The 17,964-nt window shown below is 68.8% G+C and overlaps 3 protein-coding genes across 13 annotated transcripts; all 3 read left to right on the forward strand.

Annotated features, from left to right (window-relative positions):
• Positions 1 to 915: 915 nt before the first annotated feature.
• On the forward strand, positions 916 to 7,009 carry PIDD1 (p53-induced death domain protein 1). 4 transcript variants are annotated; one of them, XM_027960013.3, is made up of 16 exons: positions 916 to 1,358; positions 1,677 to 2,056; positions 2,493 to 2,906; positions 3,246 to 3,455; positions 3,541 to 3,595; positions 3,765 to 3,966; positions 4,054 to 4,179; positions 4,451 to 4,630; positions 4,710 to 4,857; positions 4,941 to 5,076; positions 5,157 to 5,307; positions 5,388 to 5,511; positions 5,583 to 5,701; positions 5,779 to 5,892; positions 5,996 to 6,195; positions 6,409 to 7,009. In XM_027960013.3, exons 2-16 carry the CDS (start codon positions 1,753 to 1,755, stop codon positions 6,665 to 6,667), a joined length of 2,742 nt encoding a protein of 913 aa, XP_027815814.1. In that variant the 5' UTR covers positions 916 to 1,358; positions 1,677 to 1,752; the 3' UTR covers positions 6,668 to 7,009. The 4 variants fall into 4 exon arrangements, with proteins under 4 accessions (XP_027815814.1, XP_042093722.1, XP_042093721.1 ...); XM_042237788.2 differs by having other exon boundaries at positions 4,794 to 4,857; XM_042237787.2 differs by having other exon boundaries at positions 916 to 1,351.
• Positions 7,010 to 7,344: 335 nt separating this feature from the next.
• On the forward strand, positions 7,345 to 14,232 carry SLC25A22 (solute carrier family 25 member 22). 5 transcript variants are annotated; one of them, XM_027959986.2, is made up of 10 exons: positions 7,345 to 7,395; positions 10,127 to 10,265; positions 10,359 to 10,484; positions 10,596 to 10,651; positions 11,235 to 11,325; positions 11,805 to 11,923; positions 12,031 to 12,205; positions 12,291 to 12,445; positions 12,528 to 12,603; positions 12,693 to 14,232. In XM_027959986.2, the coding sequence occupies exons 2-10, from the start codon at positions 10,246 to 10,248 to the stop codon at positions 12,841 to 12,843; spliced, it is 969 nt and encodes a 322-aa protein (XP_027815787.1). In that variant the 5' UTR covers positions 7,345 to 7,395; positions 10,127 to 10,245; the 3' UTR covers positions 12,844 to 14,232. The 5 variants fall into 5 exon arrangements, with proteins under 5 accessions (XP_027815787.1, XP_027815789.1, XP_027815786.1 ...); XM_027959988.3 differs by having other exon boundaries at positions 10,132 to 10,265; XM_027959985.2 differs by lacking the exon at positions 7,345 to 7,395 and adding an exon at positions 9,219 to 9,268.
• A 389-nt stretch (positions 14,233 to 14,621) lies between these two features.
• CEND1 (cell cycle exit and neuronal differentiation 1) lies at positions 14,622 to 17,578 on the forward strand. 4 transcript variants are annotated; one of them, XM_027960001.2, is made up of 2 exons: positions 14,622 to 14,690; positions 15,979 to 17,578. In XM_027960001.2, the coding sequence occupies exon 2, from the start codon at positions 16,079 to 16,081 to the stop codon at positions 16,517 to 16,519; it is 441 nt and encodes a 146-aa protein (XP_027815802.1). In that variant the 5' UTR covers positions 14,622 to 14,690; positions 15,979 to 16,078; the 3' UTR covers positions 16,520 to 17,578. The 4 variants fall into 4 exon arrangements, with proteins under 4 accessions (XP_027815802.1, XP_027815800.1, XP_027815803.1 ...); XM_027959999.2 differs by having other exon boundaries at positions 15,982 to 17,578; XM_027960002.2 differs by having other exon boundaries at positions 14,622 to 14,667.
• The last annotated feature ends 386 nt before the right edge of the window (positions 17,579 to 17,964 follow it).

Raw genomic sequence — 17,964 nt, forward strand, 5'->3', positions numbered from 1 at the left:
TGTCCATTGAGTTGATGACCCATCACTCATTACTTTTTAAGTCTGGGTGGTGGTCCTGCGTGTGTGTGTGTGTGTGTATTCTGGCAGCTATGTGGAAACTGAAGGGGGAACACGAGCTGGGGAGAACACAGGCCTAGCAGGAACTGCCCGTCCAGGTGGGGAGGGTGGTGGAAAGAGGGTAGAGAGGTGTCACTTGGGGCAGAACAGGCCGGAGCAGACATGTATGTTCACAGGCACCTACTCTGTGAGGTGAGGAAGGACCAGTCGGGAAGGCCTTCTTGAGACAGATCTGGCTTGAAGTCCTTGACTTTGGCCTTCACCAGCTGGTGGCCTTGGGCCACATCTGATCGCTCCCATCTCCTTTTCCTCGCTGTGAGGCGCTGAGAAAGGAGGCAGTCTATGGGGAAGTGGCAGCCCACTCCAGTAATCTTGCCTGGAAAATTCCCTGGACTGAGGAGCCTGGTGGGCTACAGTCCACGGGGTCGCAGAGTCGGACACGACTGAGCAACTTCACTATGGGGAAGCCCGCTGGGGCTGGGGGAGGGGGGCGGCGCTGGGAGGTGGCCCAGACTGTGCCCGTAAGGTAGGGTCATGGAAGGTGGGCCCTGGGCTCTACGGGGCCTGAGAGGAGGCCTTTGGGGGCTGGCTGGGGAGCTCGGTGCTGTCCTCCGGCAGGAAGTGGGCGTGCGGCAGCAGCTGCGATCAGGCCTCAGTACCCCCTACAGCCAGAGAGCGCACCGGTCCATTTTAACACGGGGCCGGGAATGCGCAACCAGAGCAGAGCGGGCCCAGGGACCGAGAGCCTCGGAAAGGTTGGGCTTTGTGGCGCGAAAAGCGGGCCTTCCCGCGGGAAGGCCGGTCGCACAGACGCACGCCGGCAGACAGGAAGCTGAGTGCGGCGGGGCGGTGTCCGGCAGAGAGCAGGCGGGGCGGGAGGGGCGGGCGGGACCCTGAGACCCCTGCCGGCGGACCCTGCCGGCGCCAGGCGAGCTTCCCACGCGGCCGGACCCGGAAACGCGCCGCCGGGAGCGCAGGTGCCGCGCGGGCCGCGGGCGCGTCTAGGGGACGCGGAGGTTGGGGTGGGGGTGTTGCGGTGCTCTCTCTCCCAGGACACGCCCCAGGCCGTGGGGGCGGCGACTGCGCGGTGCACCGACCTCCCCTGCGGACCGAGCTGCGAGCTGGTGGCGGGGGAGTCCTCCACCAGGGGCCAGGAAGTGGGGTCCCGTTCTCAGGAACCCCCTCGCACTGCTGGACAAGACGCGGGCAGGATCACTCGCGTCCTTTCCTGGGCCACCGCCCCCACGTGGTAGATGAGAGCCAGTGCCTCGGGTTGGAGCCGAGAAATGTGAAGGTTGGAGGTGGGACTCTGGCGCCCAGCAGGCGGAGTTGGGGGGGGGGGGGCGCTGGACTAGGAGTCCCTTTTCAAGTCTGTGGACTCAGGGTGTGAAGCCTCCCTCCCCCAGTCCCTCAGGCATGTCCCCAAGCCCCTCTGCACTCAGGTCTCCTGCCTGCTGCCTTCCCAGCCCCGGGGAGTCCTGTTGCCCAGCCCATGTCGGTGACAGTCTGTCCAGCCTAGGCGTTGGACTCTGGACCAGCAGGCCTGGCTCCCCCCAGCCCGAGTCCCCCTTCCTCTGGCTGGGAGGACGCCCAGCCCACTCCTCCCCCTGACTCTGCAGCCTCTTCGGGCCCTGCCTGAGCAGGCCTGCCTGGCGAGCTGGGACATGTCTGGTCCCCGAGGACGGCTGTTGGGCGATGGCTGCGGTGGAGGCGGGGCCGGTGCCCGCGACATCAGCCCCAGAAGATGCTGCGAGAGATGCTTCAGAGGCTGTGAGTGCGGGGCCGGAGGTGCCCCCGCTCCCGGCAGGGAACCGGCTGAGCCTGCACCTGCACCCCGGGGGCTGCCGCCAGCTGCTGCGCCTCTGCGCCCAGCAGGCCCCTCAGCTGCTGGAGGTGGACTTCCTGCAGCTGAGTGGCCACGAGGACCCTCAGCTGCTGGAGGCCGCCCTGGCCCGGCTGCCTTGGAGCCTGCCACGCCTCCGCTCCCTGGTCCTCAAAGGTGAGCCCCCCAAGTCCCAGCCCTGGCCCAGCCTCTCTCTAGCTCCTGCCTCTGCTTCCTGGTCGCGAAAGGTGGACTCCGGCCCCAGCCCTATTCCCTGCACAGCTCTACCCAGCTGCGTTCCCCCAAGAGGAAGCTGGCTGCGCCCAGACTCCCGGAACCAGCAGCTGCACAGTGGGGTCTCCGGGAGTCCCCAGGGTGGGTCTTTTTCCTGAGGCGGGCCACTGGTGCTGGCTCTCAGCGGAGATGAGGCCGTGCCGCTTGTGTCTGCCCACCTCACCTGCGGGTGGCTCTCTCCAGCATCTGTCTGTCTCTGTTTTGCTGGGGTTGGGGCAGAGCTCTGCGTTTCCATGTACCCGTTTCCCTGGCTGGCAGAGCTGGGCTCACCTGGGACTCTGAATTTGACGGCCACGTCTGTCTGCCTTTCCCTCATCAGGTGGGCAACGTCGGGATGCCTTGGGTGCCTGCCTCCGGGGGTCGCTCACCACGCTGCCCGCCAGCCTGAGCAGCCTAGCCCACTTGGCCCACCTGGATCTGAGCTTCAACAGCCTGGAGACACTGCCGGCCTGCGTCCCCCAGATGTGTGGCCTGGACGCCCTCCTGCTGTCTCGTAACTGCCTCTCAGAACTGCCCGCGGCCCTGGGGACCCTCCCCGCCCTCACCTTCCTCGCCGTCACCCACAACCGCCTGCGAACGCTGCCCCCAGCCCTGGGGGCCCTGTCCAGCTTGCAGCGCCTCGATCTCTCTGGGAACTTGCTGGAGGCCCTGCCCCCTGAGATCGGAGGCCTGGGGAGCCTGGCCGAGCTCAATCTGGCCTCCAACCGGCTGCAGAGCCTCCCCAGCTCCCTTGGTGAGTCGCGGCCCTAGCTCCCCAGGCCCAGTGGGGAGTGCCTGTGGGCCGCTGGCTGCCCTGCCCCTCTCTGCGGCTGTCTGTCTTCTGCGGTGCCCTGTACACACGGGCCAGCCCGCCTGAGCGTCCGCCCCCCCAGCAACCCTTGCGTGCCCCCGGCCTCCCTGGCTGGCAAGGCTCTCCACCTGCACAGGCCTCCCCGAGCTCTCTAGTCCAGCTACAGGGCGGAGACTGAAAGGGCTTCCCAGGAGGCCCCAGTGCGAGCCGGCTGGCCTGGCACTCGGGGACGGGGGTGGCCGTGACAATCCTCTGCTGGCCCTAAGCCGGCGCCTCCCGCAGCGGGGCTGCGGGCCCTACGGCTCTTCATTCTGCACAGCAACCTCCTGGCGTCGGTGCCCGCCAGCCTGGCCTGCCTCCCGCTGCTCACCCGGCTTGACCTGAGGGACAACCAGCTCCGGGACGTGCCCCCTGAGCTGCTGGAGGCCCCCTTCGTGCGGCTGCAAGGAAACCCCTTGGGCAGGCCCCCTCCTGACCCCCCTAGCCCCCCAGGTAGGGTCGCGGTGGGGCTGGGGGCAGACCACAGACAGGATGCAGGTGTCATCACTGGCGTAACCTCACATCTGTCCTTCCCCAGGGACACCCGTCGTCCCAGAAATGCCCAGGCTGCTGCTGACCTCAGATCTGGACAGGTGTGACATGAGGGAGAGGCTGGGCTGGAAAAGCCTCTGTCCACCTCGGCACTCTGCCTTCGCCGAGCACCTGCCTGTGCCTCGAGGGCCTCCCACGGGTGCCCGGGGTGCCAGACTGACCTAGGGGACCCTGCTGTGTCTGACCCTGTGCGCTCCTGTCTTCCCTCAGCTTTGCCGTGACCCCCCAAGGCTGCTCCGTGACCTTGGCCTGCGGCGTCCGCCTGCAGTTCCCTGCGGGGGCTGCTGCTGCCCCCGTGACCATCCGCTACCGCCTGTGGCCGCCGGAGCCGCGCCTCGTGCCCCTGGGTCCCCACGACGCTCTGCTCAGCGGGGTCCTAGAGCTGCAGCCCCACGGGGCGGCCTTCCAGCAGGCACGGCCGGGGCAGGGTGGGGTGGGCGAGGGCCCCGGAGAGCAGGGCCCAACGTGCCCCGGCGCTCACGCCCCCCTCGCCTGGTAGGAGGTGGGCCTGTGGCTGCTCTTCGTGCCCCCGCGGGCCAGGCGTTGCCGCGAGGTGGTGGTCAGGACGCTGAGTGGCAACAGCTGGAGCGACCTAGAGACCTGCCTGGAGGAGGAGGCGCCCACGGTGAGGGTGGCCTGGGCCATCGGGGAGGGCCAGCCCTGACCTGTCCCCCGCCCCAGCCCGCCGGCCCTGACCTGTGCCCCGCACCCATGCCCGCAGCCCTGCCCCAGCCCGCCGCCCCTGACCCATGCCCTGCGCCCACGCCCTCTGGCCCTGACCCGCAGCCCTGCTCCGACCCGCCACCCCGGCCCCGGCCCGCTGACCCTCACCCATGCCCTGCGCCCATGCCCACGCTCCCTGCCGGCCCTGACCTTGTGTTCTGCGCCCACGCCAGCGGCTCTGGGCCCACTGCCAGGTGCCCCACTTCTCCTGGTTCCTCGTGGTTTCGCGCCCTGTGTCCGACGCCCGCCTGGTGCCGCCGGAGGGGACGCTGCTGTGCTCCTCGGGACACGCCGGGGTCAGGGTCACCTTCCCCCCGGGGGCCACCGAGGAGCCGCGGCGCGTCCGCATGCAGGTGGGGGCCGGGACGCCCGCTGGGGTGGCGGAGGCGCCCGGGCGCAGAAGTGACCGCAGGGGCGGCCTGTGTGCTCCAGGTGGTGCACGTGGGCAGCAGAGCGCTGCAGGCCCTGCTCGGGGAGCCCGAGGCGGCCTCCAGCCCCCTGCTCTGCCTCTCGCAGAGCAGCCCCTCGAGCTTCCTCCGGCCAGTCACTGTCCAGCTTCCTCTGCCGCCCGGCGTCACAGGTGAGGGCAGCGGCGCGGCACGGGCGGGGGCGGCGATCAGGAGGGGCGCCCCAGCCAGAGGCCTCCGCCGTTGCACCCCCCAGGCCTGAGTCTGGACCGTGCCCGCCTGCACCTGCTGCATCGGGCTGCCCCCGCGGCCGCCTGGGACGACGTCACGGCGCAGGTGGCCCTGGAGCTCACGCACCTGTACGCACGCTTCCGGGTCACGCGCTTCTCCTGGTCAGTGCCCCCACCTCCTCGGCCCCCTCCCCACAGCCGCCCCCCAGCCTGCAGGGTCCCCCTCACCCCCGCGTTTCCAGGTACTGGCTCTGGTACACCACCAAGGCCTGCGTGGGGAGCCTGGCGCAGAAGGCCTGGGAGCGGCTGCGGCTGCACCGCGTGAACCTCATCGCGCTGCAGAGACGCCGGGACCCCAAGCAGGTCCTGCTGCAGTGCCTGCCCCGCAGCAAGGTGGGGGCGGCGGAGGGCCGGGGGACGGGGCAGGGGCGCAGGGCGTCAGCCTCCCAGCCAGCGGGTCCCTCGCCCCGCAGGTGGACGCCACCCTGCGGCGGCTGCTGGAGCGATACCGCGGCCCTGAGCCCTCGGACACCGTGGAGATGTTTGAGGGCGAGAAGTTCTTCGCCGCCTTCGAGAGGGGAATCGACATCGACGCAGGTGTGGCCGGGCGCCCGGGGGCGGGGCGCTGGGCCTGCGCCCCGCCCCCGCTGAGCCCCCTGTGCCCGCAGACCGCCCCGACTGCGTGGAGGGCAGGCTCTGCTTTGTCTTCTACTCCCACCTGAAGAATTTGAAGGAGGTGTACGTGACCACCGCCCTGGACCGACGGGCTCGGGCCGTGAGGGGCCAGGTGGGCCATGCAGTGGGCGCCCCGGGCTGCCCGGGCCAAAGCCAGAGCGCCGAAGCCCACCTTCTCCTCTTCCCCAGGTGTCCTTCTACCGGGGCGAGGTGCCGGAGGGAGTGCCTGAGGAGGCAGAGGCTGCCCGGCAGAAGAGGGGCCCAGCTGCCCTGTGGATGGCCACTCTGCCCATCAAGCTGCCCGTGAGGCCTGGCTGGGGAGCCCCGTGTGGAGGGGACGGGGGAGGAGCCGCCGGGGTGGGCTGGGGTGAGGCCGGGGCTCACTGCCACCTCGACCTGCCCGCAGAGATTGCGGGGATGCGAGGGCCCGACCCGGGAGCCTGGCCTCTCCCTGGCACCTCTGAACCTGGGCGACGCCGAGACTGGCTTCCTGACCCAGAGCAACCTGCTGAATGTGGCCGGGCGCCTGGGCCCTGACTGGCCAGCTGTGGCCCTGCACCTGGGCCTGCCTTACCGTGAGCTCCAGCGCATCCGGCATGAGTTCCGGTCAGTTCTGAGCCTCTCTCGTCCTGCTGGCTTCCCCCCAGAGGCTGGCTGAGGTTCCGTCCAGGGGAGGGAGGGCAGGGCAGACGGGCAGGAAAGGAAGGGTTTGGCTGCCCCTGGCCCAGGGAGCAAGGCCCCATGCCAGGAGGGAGAGCAAGGCCCTCGGCTCGGCGGGTGGTCTTGGCGGGCCCCCCGACTGCTCCCCTGTCCCCCCAGGGATGACCTGGATGGGCAGGTCCGCCACATGCTCTTCTCCTGGGCGGAGCGCCAGGCTGGGCAGCCGGGGGCCGCGGGGCGCCTCGTGCAGGCTCTGGAGCAGAGTGACCGGCGGGACGTGGCCGAAGAGGTGCGGGCTGTCCTGGAGCTTGGCCGCCGCAAGTACCAAGAGGGCATCCGTCACACGAGCCTGGCCCCCAGGAACCTCGCCTCGCCTGACCGGTCGCCGTCACCTTCCCCAGAGCCTGCCCAGGCTTAGACCCCGGACTTCGGGCTGGACCCTGAGGCTCCCGCTTTCAAACCTGCCCTGCGTGTGAGCAGAGTGACCCCCACCGGTGTAACACACATACACTGCCTGGTCGCTGTCTCAGCACTGACTTTCTCGGGTGGAGAGGCCGGTGGAACGCCAGGGGCGGCCAGGTGATCTGAGGCCCGGCCCTGCTCTGCTGCAAGCGGGCCTGGGTACAGACTTCCTTCCGCACAGCTCTCCTTCCCGCTGGTCTGCGCCCACGGCCTGCACTGGGTCCTGATCTCAGGGAGGGAGTGGAGTCCCAGCTGCAAAGTAACAGCTGCTGCCCCGTGAATACAGTCGTGTGCAGGATGGCGCATCTGCCTTTTGGTTGGGGGCCCGCTTTGGCCAATTCAGTTCCCACGGCTCCTCCCTTAGGGACACTTCGTCCCAGCGCACCCCCATCCGCTGGCCCGACGGAAGTAGTCCCTGGCCGATGCACCGGCGCGAGGTCGAACGGCCAGTGAAAACCCGTGGAGACCTGGAGCGCCGGCTGGCGCCGGGCTGGGGCCTGCCGAGGGCAGTGGCCCGGGCGGCCAGGAGGGGGAGCCGGAGTCCGCGAGCCAACCGCCGGCCGGGGGCGGAGCGCGCGCGGCGCCGAGCGGACGCGCCCCCGCGCTTAGGTGCAGCCGCGCGCGCGGCGAGGCGGGGAGGCCAGCGCGGCGGCAGAGGCGGCGGCAGCGGCGGCAGAGCGCGCGGTGAGTGCCCCCCTGGCGGCTCCTTCCGCTGCGCCCACCCGAGTGCAGCCCGGCCGCGGAGTCGAGGGGCACCACGGCGGCTGTGGGAAGTGACATCTGCCCGGACGAGGCGGTTTCTGCGGGGCCCGCGCCGGCGGATGCTCGGATCCGCTGCCGCCCGAGTGTGGGAGGCCGGGCCCCGGGCGGTGCCGGGCGCGCTCCCCGCGCACACGTGTCCTCGCCGGTCGGGAGACGGAGGCCAGTCCCCAAGGAACGAGCCGGGCCGTGGGGGACCCGCACGTGGGGCCCTGCGGGACGTACGTGGACACGTGGGTGGCTGAAGTCGCCATCGCCTGGCGGGCTTCAGCGTGGCGAGCCGGGCCTCATGGGGACTCCTTCCAGCTGGACAGGGAGTTGAGCCGGGCTTCCAATCGCAGCCCTGAACCCCCACTCCGCGCCTCCTTTGTCGCCAGGTTGGCGCCCCTCCAGCCGGCGGGACTGAAAGCGCCTCTCCGGGGCAAGGGGCGGAGGGAGATGAATGGGGAGGGAAGGGCCGGTCCCAGACTCGGAGCCTCACAGCCTTTCCCTTTCCTGGGGGTGAGGGAGTCCAGTGGCTTCGTGGCAGATTTTACCTCCTGGGGGGGCCTCTGAGCTGAGCTGTCCACAGCTTCGCCTGCAGCCCCAGTTGAGGACGCTGCAGGAGCCGGGGGAGACCGACCGGGAGGGCTGACAGCCCGGGGCCTGAGGCCGCGCTGGGGCTGCCGAGTCTCTATGGCAACCTGGGGTGCAAGGGGAGGGCCCTCTGAGCTGTCTCCTGAGCAGGTGGTAGGAACCATCGAGTGAGGACAGGAAAAGGAGGCTTCCTGGCCCAGAGGACCCCTTGCCCGTCCTCCCCCGGCAGAGGCCCTCCCCACACTACTGGGTTCGGAAGCGTCTCCTCCATCCCAGCGCCAGGGTCGGACCCAGGGCTGACGGTCTCAGGCTGGGATCTCCAGGCGCGCCTCTATCCCGAGACAGCTGCTCCCCTTCCGGGACTCCAGCATCCAGGTGTCCCTTACACTGGGCAAGAAGTGGCGTCTGGTGGGCTCGCTCAGGTCCAAGAGGGCAGAGTGTGGACCTTGTCCCCAAGGGTCGGGGACAACAGTCGGCTGCGGCCAGTTTGCACCTGGGAGTGGGGGTGGGGAGAGAGGGTCAGGTTGAAGTGCAGAGGTCAGGCTCTTCTCTGAGACTGGGGCACTGAGGCTTTGGGTGAGTTCGTTGGGAGGCATCTGGGGGGGTCAGAGGGTTTTGGGAGTGTGGGTGGCAGCGGGTGGTCTCTGCGACCCAGCCACCCCCTGGCCTTTGCAGCAGACAAGCGTGTCTTCTCCGCTCCCGCATGAGTTTTCCCTGAAATGCACCTCCCAGAAGACACACGGCCCACAGACACAGTGGGCACAGCCCATCACCCTACGGCTCCGGATTCCCTTTTCCCCGGGCACAGAGAGAGCCCCATTCCTGGGGTCCCAGAGCCCGCCTGCTGGCCGCAGAGGAAAGCTCAGGGAACATCTGGGTGCACGGCGTCCGCGGGCCGGGGCCCCGCGAACCGGCTGCGTAGCTCGGCTGGGTTAGCCCGTCAGACCCGCTGCCTCATGGGCCGGAGGGGGCTCGGAGGCCAGCCCAGGCCTCCCAGAAGCTGTCACGCCCCCTTCCCATCCCTTCTCCCGCGGCGGCAGGGCGCCTTCTCCCGCCCAAAGTGAAAGAGAAACTCGCCCCCCCCGGCCCGCCCCGCCCCGCCCCGCAGCCAATCCCCGCCGCCGGCGCCGCCCCCGGCCGCCGGCCCTCCCCCGCCCGCCCGCCGCCCGCGGGCTGGAGTCTCCAGGAGGAGCCGTGGAGGAGCCGGTCCTGCGCGCCCGGGGTGAGCGGGACCACGGCGGGGGCGGCGGGCTGCCGAGGGGGCAGGGGGCCGCCCGGCCCGGGGAAGCCGGGGTGAAGGTCACCGGTCCGCGAGCGACGGCAGGTGTGAGCCAGCCGTGTGACCGGACTAGCGGCGCTGCGGGTGCGAGGCAGGGACAGCTGGTCTCGGCGCCGGCTGGGGGGCGCCCCCCGCCAGAGGTCCCTGGGGCCGGCTCTGGCTCCCCAGCCCTGCCCCTAGAGAGAGGGGCCTCCTGGGCCTGCCCCCGGGAAGAGGGGGTGGGCCAGCCACAGCGAGCCTGTGTGTGTGTGTGTGCAGTCAGGGGGTGAAGTTCCTGGGAGGATGGGCACAGGCTGGCTGTGGCTGAGCTGGTGCTTCTTCCAGGGGAGCCTGGTCTGGGGCTCCAGCCTGGAGGTGCCATGAGCAGGGGCTCCACCTGCGCTGGGTGCATCTACCTGGGCAGCTGTGAGCTGAGCCCTGCAGGGGCCCCTGGGGCTCTGTCACCCCTCTCCTGACAGAGCAGGCTGCTTGAGGATGGGGTTGGCACAGCCCAGCCCAGGGAAAGGCGGCGCCTGGCCCTTTAAAGGGCTCGGTGCATGTGAGCGTGAGCAAGGCCAGCTGGGAGGACGCGCTGATGGGGAACCTTGAGAGGAAGCCAGGTGGCCCAGGGATGGGGCCAGGTGGTGGGCCTCCTGGCACGCTTCAAGCCCACAATGTGTAGCCCGCCCGAGTGGGCTTGGGGGCCTGGGGGAGCCGCTCGGAGCCCCTGCGAGTCCCTGGAAGAAAAACAAGGAAGCCTGTTCCTCTGGTGTGCTTCTCCCGTCTGCCCGCCCCCGCTGGTTGCAGTCCCCTCTCTCCTAGGACAGAAGCGCTGGTTTGGAAATACCCTTGAAAGCAGAGGACCAGCCTCCGCCCTGCGCTCCCTCCCCCGCTGTCTGGCATCTAGCTCCACAGCTCCTACCTGGGTGCTCCCGAGTTAAATGGCCGATAAGCAGATCAGGTCAGAGCCCAGCCCAGCCTCACCCCACCCTGCCCTCCCTCCTGGCCGGCCTATGGCCGAGGAGGCCGCCTGACCTCCCGTCTGCCCACGCAGCCTGCCAGCCAAGCTCATCAATGGCGGCATCGCCGGCCTGATCGGGGTCACCTGCGTGTTCCCCATCGACCTGGCCAAGACGAGGCTTCAGAACCAGCAGAATGGCCAGCGCGTGTACACCAGCATGTGAGCTGGGGGGGTGGGGGCAGGCCTGGGGGCACTCCTGCCTGGGTCAAGGCGGGGGCTGGTACTGGACCCTGGCTAACCCCTGGCTCCCTCCTACCCCTGGGGCTGCAGGTCCGACTGCCTCATCAAGACCATCCGCTCAGAGGGCTACTTCGGGATGTACCGTGGTGAGGCGGGGCGGGGGGCGGGAGGGCCTGGATGGATGGTGGGGATGCACCCCGTGGGGGCTGGCTGCAGCTACACCCTGGCTGGGTTTGGGGAAGGGCAGTGCTCAGCGCCGTCCTCCACCACTGCCGGCACCCAGCATGGCAGGACCTCCTCCCGGGACAGGTGGGACACTGTCTGCGCCAGGACACTCTCGGGGAAGGGGGGTGCCTGATTGCAAAGCCACTTAGACAACCACCAAGCCTGGATTTGCCCAGATGCTGTGCAGCTGAGTCCTTGCACGGAGAGGGGCTCACACTGCCTCCTCAGCTCTGGCGCACCCCAGGCTGGACGCAGCGCCCCCCCAGGCCCCCCACCTCTGTATTGCAGAGGGGGTGTTCCTCATGGAGGCCCACCCGCTGGACCGGGAGGGTCGCCTGGAGGAGGACGCGCTGCCCCCACCCCCACTGGGCACAAATGTGGGTGAGAGGGCGGGAGGAGCCGCCAAGGCACGAGGGGGCGGGGGGAGGGCTCTGCCAACTGAGAGGCAAGCGCCCGCCAAGAGCCTCCCGGCCCCGGCCACTGACCCATCCGCGCGCCACGCAGGAGCCGCCGTGAACCTGACCCTCGTCACCCCTGAGAAGGCCATCAAGCTGGCAGCCAACGACTTCTTCCGACACCAGCTCTCCAAGGATGGGTGAGGGGCTGGCTGCTGGGGCCACAGTCACGAAGGGAGGGGAGCCTGTGCCTCCAGAGGACAAAGGACCTGCCGTCCTGGGGGCCCCTCACCCCGGCCTGCAGGGCCTGCTTCCTCTGTCCCCGCCGTGCTCAGGCCCCAGGGGTCCTTGGCCCCTAGCCACTGCCTGCTGCCTCTTGTAGGCTGGGGTTTGGGGGGCACTGGCCAGTTTTCCCTATCACTGGAGGGTAGGGTGAAAGGGCGGTAGTCCCGAGGAGCGCTTGAACCCCCTACCCCGCCTCCAGTTTTGTTTGCTGAGAACAGTCCTCGGCCCGGCCCCAGCCCCGCTGTGAGCGTCTGTCTCTCGGCTCGGTGCCTGTTTCTGGAGGGCGGCGGGGGAGGGGGCCCGCCTCTGTCTTCACCAGTCCCACCCCCTTCACGTCCCCCAGCCCTGCCAGGGCCTCTGCCTCTGCCTTGCAGCCCCGCCTTCTTTACTGCAGGCAGCAGCTAACCCTGTTGAAGGAGATGCTGGCGGGCTGCGGGGCCGGCACCTGCCAGGTGATCGTGACCACCCCCATGGAGATGCTGAAGATCCAGCTCCAGGACGCGGGCCGCCTCGGTGAGGGCTGGGGGGCGGGGCGTGGGGGCTGACCCCGGGGCTGACCCCGTCCCCGCCCCCACCCCGTGCTCCGAGGGAGACCAGCCGGCTGCCTCCTTTCTCCCCAGCCGCCCAGAGGAAGATCCTGTCCGCCCAGGCCCAGCTCTCGGGCCAGGGGAGTGCCCAGCCCTCGGTGGAGGCTCCGGCCACCCCCCGACCCACGGCCACTCAGCTGACCAGGGACCTGCTGCGGAGCCGTGGCATCGCTGGTCTCTACAAGGGCCTGGGGGCCACGCTGCTCAGGTTGGGGGGCAGGCAGGGCGAGGGGAGGCCTACGCACCCGTCCGCCCCATGCGTCCCAGCCAGTCACCCTGCGATCCCCCGACAGGGACGTCCCCTTCTCCATCGTCTACTTCCCCCTCTTCGCCAACCTGAACGAGCTGGGCCGGCCAGCACCTGGGGAGAAGTCGCCTTTCTACGTGTCCTTCCTAGCCGGTTGCGTGGCTGGGAGCGCGGCTGCTGTGGCTGTCAACCCCTGTGATGGTCGGTGCCCAGCTTGGGGCAGGGCAGGGCTGGGGGGTGGGTCCGGGCTGGAGGCCCACACTGACCCGTGTGCCCCTTGCAGTGGTTAAGACTCGGCTCCAGTCACTGCAGCGTGGCATCAACGAGGACACCTACTCAGGATTCCTGGACTGTGCCAGGTGGGTGAGCCCCCAGGGGCCGGGGAGGGCAGGGTGGCCCCAGCGTCGTGGCTCTGCCCCCACCCCCAACCCCCGCTGTCTCCCTGCAGGAAGATCCTGCGGAACGAGGGCCCCTCCGCCTTCCTGAAGGGCGCTTACTGCCGTGCCCTGGTCATTGCCCCGCTGTTCGGCATTGCTCAAGTGGTTTACTTCCTGGGCATCGCTGAGACCCTGCTGGGGCTGCCGCGCATCCAGCCCTGAGCCCGGGCAGCCGCCCGTCGCCCTCCAGTCGAGCGGGACCAGAGTGGGGCTGAGGCCGAGGCAGGCAGCCCCCCCCCACCCACCCCGGGGACGCCACAAGAGTCTCTCCCCACCCGGACGGGTAGGGGCGGGGAGAGGGGGAGTGCAGGGTAGGCACGCACGCCTGGCGGGGCCCTGGCTACACCGCCCCCGGGGCCCTGGCTACACCGCCCCCGGGACCAACGTCTTACTTAGAAACGTTCCTGGAGCCAGCCCTGCCCACCTCTGCCCCGGTCTGAACAACCCCCAGGGACAGAGCTGGTCTCTGGACTGGGGGCCGCCAGCCTGGGCTGGGCAGGCTAGACCCTCCCCTCCAGTCTACCAGCTCCTGTCCCCGAGGCTTGGCCCCTAGTCCACCAAGGGGACCCCGCACAAACCTATTTATTAACTTGCCGAGCACAAGCGGCTCTGTCCACCCCTCCGTCTGTCCGTCCAGCCTCCCCTGCTGCCGCTCACTTGCCTTGGCCAGCCTTGCAGGAGGATAGGGCTCTCCTGCCCCCACATTGAGCCAGGAATCCTAGACTGGGGGTGGCCCTGAGTGATGACTCCCAGGACAGGTCCCCCGCCCCCACTGTGGGACCCAGCTGGGGACCCAGCCCATGCGAGGCTTTGTGCATGTGTGTGTGAATGTGGGGGGCGGGTGACGGCCACCCTCTGCTGCCCTGGCCCCTCAGGGGTAGGGCTGTGGGGGCCTCCAGCCGTCCCCACGTGGCCAGGCAGTGTGTGTGTGTGTGTGTGTGTGTGTGTGTGTGTGCGCAGAAGCGTGTGAGCGCGCGTGGGTGTGTGCCCTTGACTCCCCAGTGACCCCGTCCAGGAATCAGTCTCTCCGCCCCCGGCCCTACTTCTGAGGCCACGCCCCCTCGAGGTCGGGGAGGGCGGGCATGAGGACCAGTATGGAGCCCGGGAGCATCTTCTGGGGGGCACCAGGAGCTGCCCCTCCGGTCTTCCCCGGGCTTAGCCTGCCCTCCAGGCTTCTGGGTAAGGCCCCTGACCACACTTAGGAAAGCTCTGCCCTCCCCTACCCTTGATGTTGTGACCTGAGGCAGCTCGTCCAGACCTGCTCCACCCCCAGCCACGTGGTCGTGTTGGTGATGATCTGATGTGCCGGTGCTGTGGCCCCACCCCCGGGCCCCCTCCCGGAGGCCCCTTCCCAGTGACACTACCTGGGGCTCAGGCCTGGGCCCCCCAGTTCACGGTTGTTCCTGGGAGCTGCTCTCTCCCGTCACATCTGTACCTTGGAAGCTGCTGCTGCTGCTTACAGAATTCTATTTTTTTCTTTTAAAGAGTTTTAAGAAGTTGTAACTTTTTGTGTCTTGTCCTGTAAGAAGATAAATAAATATTCTAAGTAGATGCCTTTTCTAGACTCTTGGGGGTGAAGGGCGTCCCGCTCGCCTGGTAACTGGCTCCGCTCCCCCTCCTGTCCTGGGTCCGCCTGCCCAGCTATGGCACACTGGCTGTAGCGGCGCCTGGTTAGAATGGCCTCCTGACTCCCTCGCGGTCTGATGGAGGTGGGAGAAAGCCCGCCTCAGCCGCTCACCTTGACGCTAAGCCGCCCTTCGGATCAAAAGCGGAACTGGGCTTGGGGTCCCCAGAGGTCCCGGCCGCTCCGGGGCGCTGTGGTGGCCTCGAGCGGGTGGGCGGAGCCCGCGCTGATGCGGTCCCCGCCCCGCTTCCTGCGCCGGGAGCAGTGCATTGTGGGAAACTCCCAGTCCTTGCATCCGCAGCCGCCGCCCGCCGCCGTCCGTCCGGTCAGCCGTGGTCCCGCGGAGAGCGCGCGGCCCTGAGGTGGGAGCGCCGCGAGCGGCAGCGTAAGGCGGCGGGGACTCGGCGGCGCGGGATCTGGGGCGGGAGCGGGGCGTGGGGCCCCTGGACAGAGCGGCAGGTTCTCCGCTATGAAGGTCATCGGGGGCGCTCCGGAGCCCCCTGCTCTCTTGGGCACAGACGCCTGGAGGGGGAGGGGCAGCCGGTGACGTCAGTATGAGCCCAAAATAACCGAGGGTCTGGGGGAGGGGGAGCGTGGACCACCTGCCCTTTGCGAACTTGATGCCCAGCAGCGGGGTGCCCCTCCAGAATGACAGGGATGACGGGCTCTTGGGTTCCCTGGAAGTGGGACAGTCCTCCCCACGACACCCCCGTCCCGCACGTGACCTTCAGGCGACCTTCAGTGTGTCGGGGTGGGGCCCCGGGCCGCCTCCTCCCACACAGGCTCCCTCCCCCTGCAGGAGTTCCTCAGCCTCCCAGAGGAGCTGTGGACAGCCGGGTCCACTCCCGGGAGGGAAGACGGGTCCAGAGGGGCAAGGCCACCAGCCCCCTGCCCTGTGCCTGACTCTGAGGATCAGGGCCAGGCCTTCCCTACTGCCCAGAGCGCCCAGTCTCTGCCTGGCCCTGCCTCGGGGGTGCCCGCTCCAGGCTCACCTCAGGGACTCCCTCCACCCCCAGAGGCAGGCATGACCTCAGGGTCAGGAAGGGCTCCCCGCTCTGAAGCTGGAGTAGGCAAGGCCAGGCCTGGGGTGGGCACTGAGAAGGGGTCCATGACCGGCTGGGAGCCCAGGCCTGTCGCTGCCCTCCCGCCGGCTTCTCCAGCCTCTGGGGAGACACCCTGGCTTTGTCCAAGCTGGGTCCTGGCGACCTTGGGTCCATTATGACCCCACGTGCCTGAAAGCCCAGACTCTGGGTTCCCACGTACCGCCCCCCCTGCAAACCCACCCAGCCCTGAGAAGGGCGCATGGTCAGTTCTGCCCAGGCCCATGGGCTGCCAGCCACCTCCCTGGCCACACATCTCAGGGCTGGGTGGGTGCTCTCTTCCTGGTCAGGACCTCCCCACCCTGGGCCGACAAGATGGACACAGGACATGCGTGGGCAAGACCATTTCACAGATGAGGGAACTGAAGCCTCTAGCAGGCCTCATCCCAGCACCCCAGCCCAAAAGGGGGGCCCACAGCACCTGCCCGTGTGCTCAGAAGGGCTTCTCAGGAGGTGCCTGAGGCCAGCTGGAGGCTGAGCCCCAGGAGAGGAGTGTCCAGAGAGCTGAGCGGGTCTCTAAGGGACAAGGACGTGGGCCTGCACAGGACACCAACCTCATCGGGTCTCCCCCAGCAGGCCCATAGGATGCCCAGAGGTGAACTGTCCTGAGCTGCCGTGATCTAGACACCTGCCTGCCCCCGCGTGTCCCACACAGCCCGCCGGTGCACCCAGCATGGAGTCCAGAGGGAAGGCAACCAACAGCCCCAAGGCCGACACTAAGGCTGCGGCCGAGGGCCGAGCCCCCGCCGCTATGGATGGGAAGGCCCCATCCTCTAAGCCAGGGAAGAAGGAGGCCCAGGCGGAGAAGCAGGAGCCGCCGGCAACCCCCACGCCACCACCTGCCAAGAAGACCCCGGCCAAGGCAGACCCGGCCCTTCTCAACAACCACAGCAACCTGAAGCCGGCCCCCGCGGCCCCCAGCACCCCTGATGCAGCCCCCGAGCCCAAGGGCCCTGGGGACGGGGCTGAGGAGGGCGAGGCCCCCAGTGGGGGCCCCAGCAGCCGGGGGCCCTGCCCTCTTGAGAACTTGACCCCGCTGCTAGTGGCCGGGGGTGTGGCTGTGGCTGCTGCAGCCCTGATTCTCGGGGTGGCCTTCCTGGTCCGAAAAAAATGATGGCTGGTGCCCAGGCTGGGCACAGCCACTTCCTGTACAGACCTTGGGAGTCCAGTGCATGCCGAATTCACACCCCGCTATCTATACATATGTAGTACGTTGTATCCCCCACCTACGAGCAGAGGGAGGGAGAGGTGGACAGGCGCCTACGGCAGCGGAAACCCAGCCCCCTCGAGCGGTCCCCAGCACTCTCCCCTCTGAGCCCAAGGGCAGAAGGGGCCCAGGCTCTGCAGGTGGATCCCTGGCCCAGGGTGGGGCTCCGCGTGGACCCAGGCACCGGCGGACGGACGGAGAAGCAGGCTCTGAAGGTGGCTTGCCTGCCCAAGTATGCCAGCCTGTGCCAAGGACCCCAGTGGTCCTGTGATCTTCCTGACAGCAGCTCCTGATGAACCCCCAGGGTAGCAGGGCTGGGCAGGGGCCTGGGACGGATTCTGAGCTAGGTCCAGCCGGCATGGGGACATTAAAGGGTGTGGCTGTTTGTCCCATTTCTGCTCTTTGCGTGTAGCCAGGATGGGGGTTCCTCTGGGTGGGCTGCCTCAGTGGGCTGATCTGAGGTGGATGGTCACAGTAGCTGAGTTTCCGTGCCTCCTGCCTGCTCGCCTGAGCCCTGGCTGGGTGGACAGACAGCTCAAAGGCTGGTGTCAGAGGCGCTCTTGAAGTTTACCTTCTGGCTGACCCTAGGGGGCCCCTGAAGCTGGGCCCTACCCTTTCTGCCCTGAACCCCTCCCCACTCTGCAGTGGCTGTCCTGGGGGCAGGTGAGAGCCCGGCGGGGAGGCAGCCACGCCGCCCAGTGCCCGCAGACGGCCCCTCCTGCCCACCCAGGGTCCCTGGAGTCTAAGAAGTGTATAAACGCAATGACGGAACAGAGCCGCTGGGCAGGCGACCACCACCCTCTGCCACAGCCCCCCGAGCCTGCAGGGAGACGCGCTCTGCTGGGAGCACGTCATGGCGGCAGTGGGCACTGCGAGACCGACGAGCCCTTGCCTGGCCAGCTGGCCACTGGAACCCTGGGCCTGAGTGGAGGTCGGTTTGAAATAAACTCTGTTATCTAAAGACTAGGCTGGCGTCCTCAACTGCACGCGGTCGGGAGAGGCGGGGTGGCCTGTCTGGGTGCAGGGGGTCATCTACCCACACTGCAGGCTTTCCAGGGAGGGCCAGGGCCCCCCCCAGTGCCCCTCCCCAGCCTCTCCCACCACCTGGTGCCCTTGAACCGGGTGGGTTCCACTCGTGGCTCTGCCCAGGCCCGGCCCCACCCAGATGGCTGCGCCCGGCCTTCCTGCCAGCCCTGGCCCTAGAGGACCCAGGCGCAAGTTTCAGGACCCACCTCCGGCTCTGCACCCACACCTCAGGCCCACACAAACCTGGGGCGTTTCCCTGGGACACGCACCCCTCGCCCTGAACCGCCTGGCCCCGGCCCAACCACCAAGGGAAGGTGCCGGAGCCC

The sequence above is a fragment of the Ovis aries genome, chromosome 21 (assembly GCF_016772045.2).
Source record: "Ovis aries strain OAR_USU_Benz2616 breed Rambouillet chromosome 21, ARS-UI_Ramb_v3.0, whole genome shotgun sequence".
NCBI classification, from domain to species: Eukaryota; Metazoa; Chordata; class Mammalia; order Artiodactyla; family Bovidae; genus Ovis; species Ovis aries.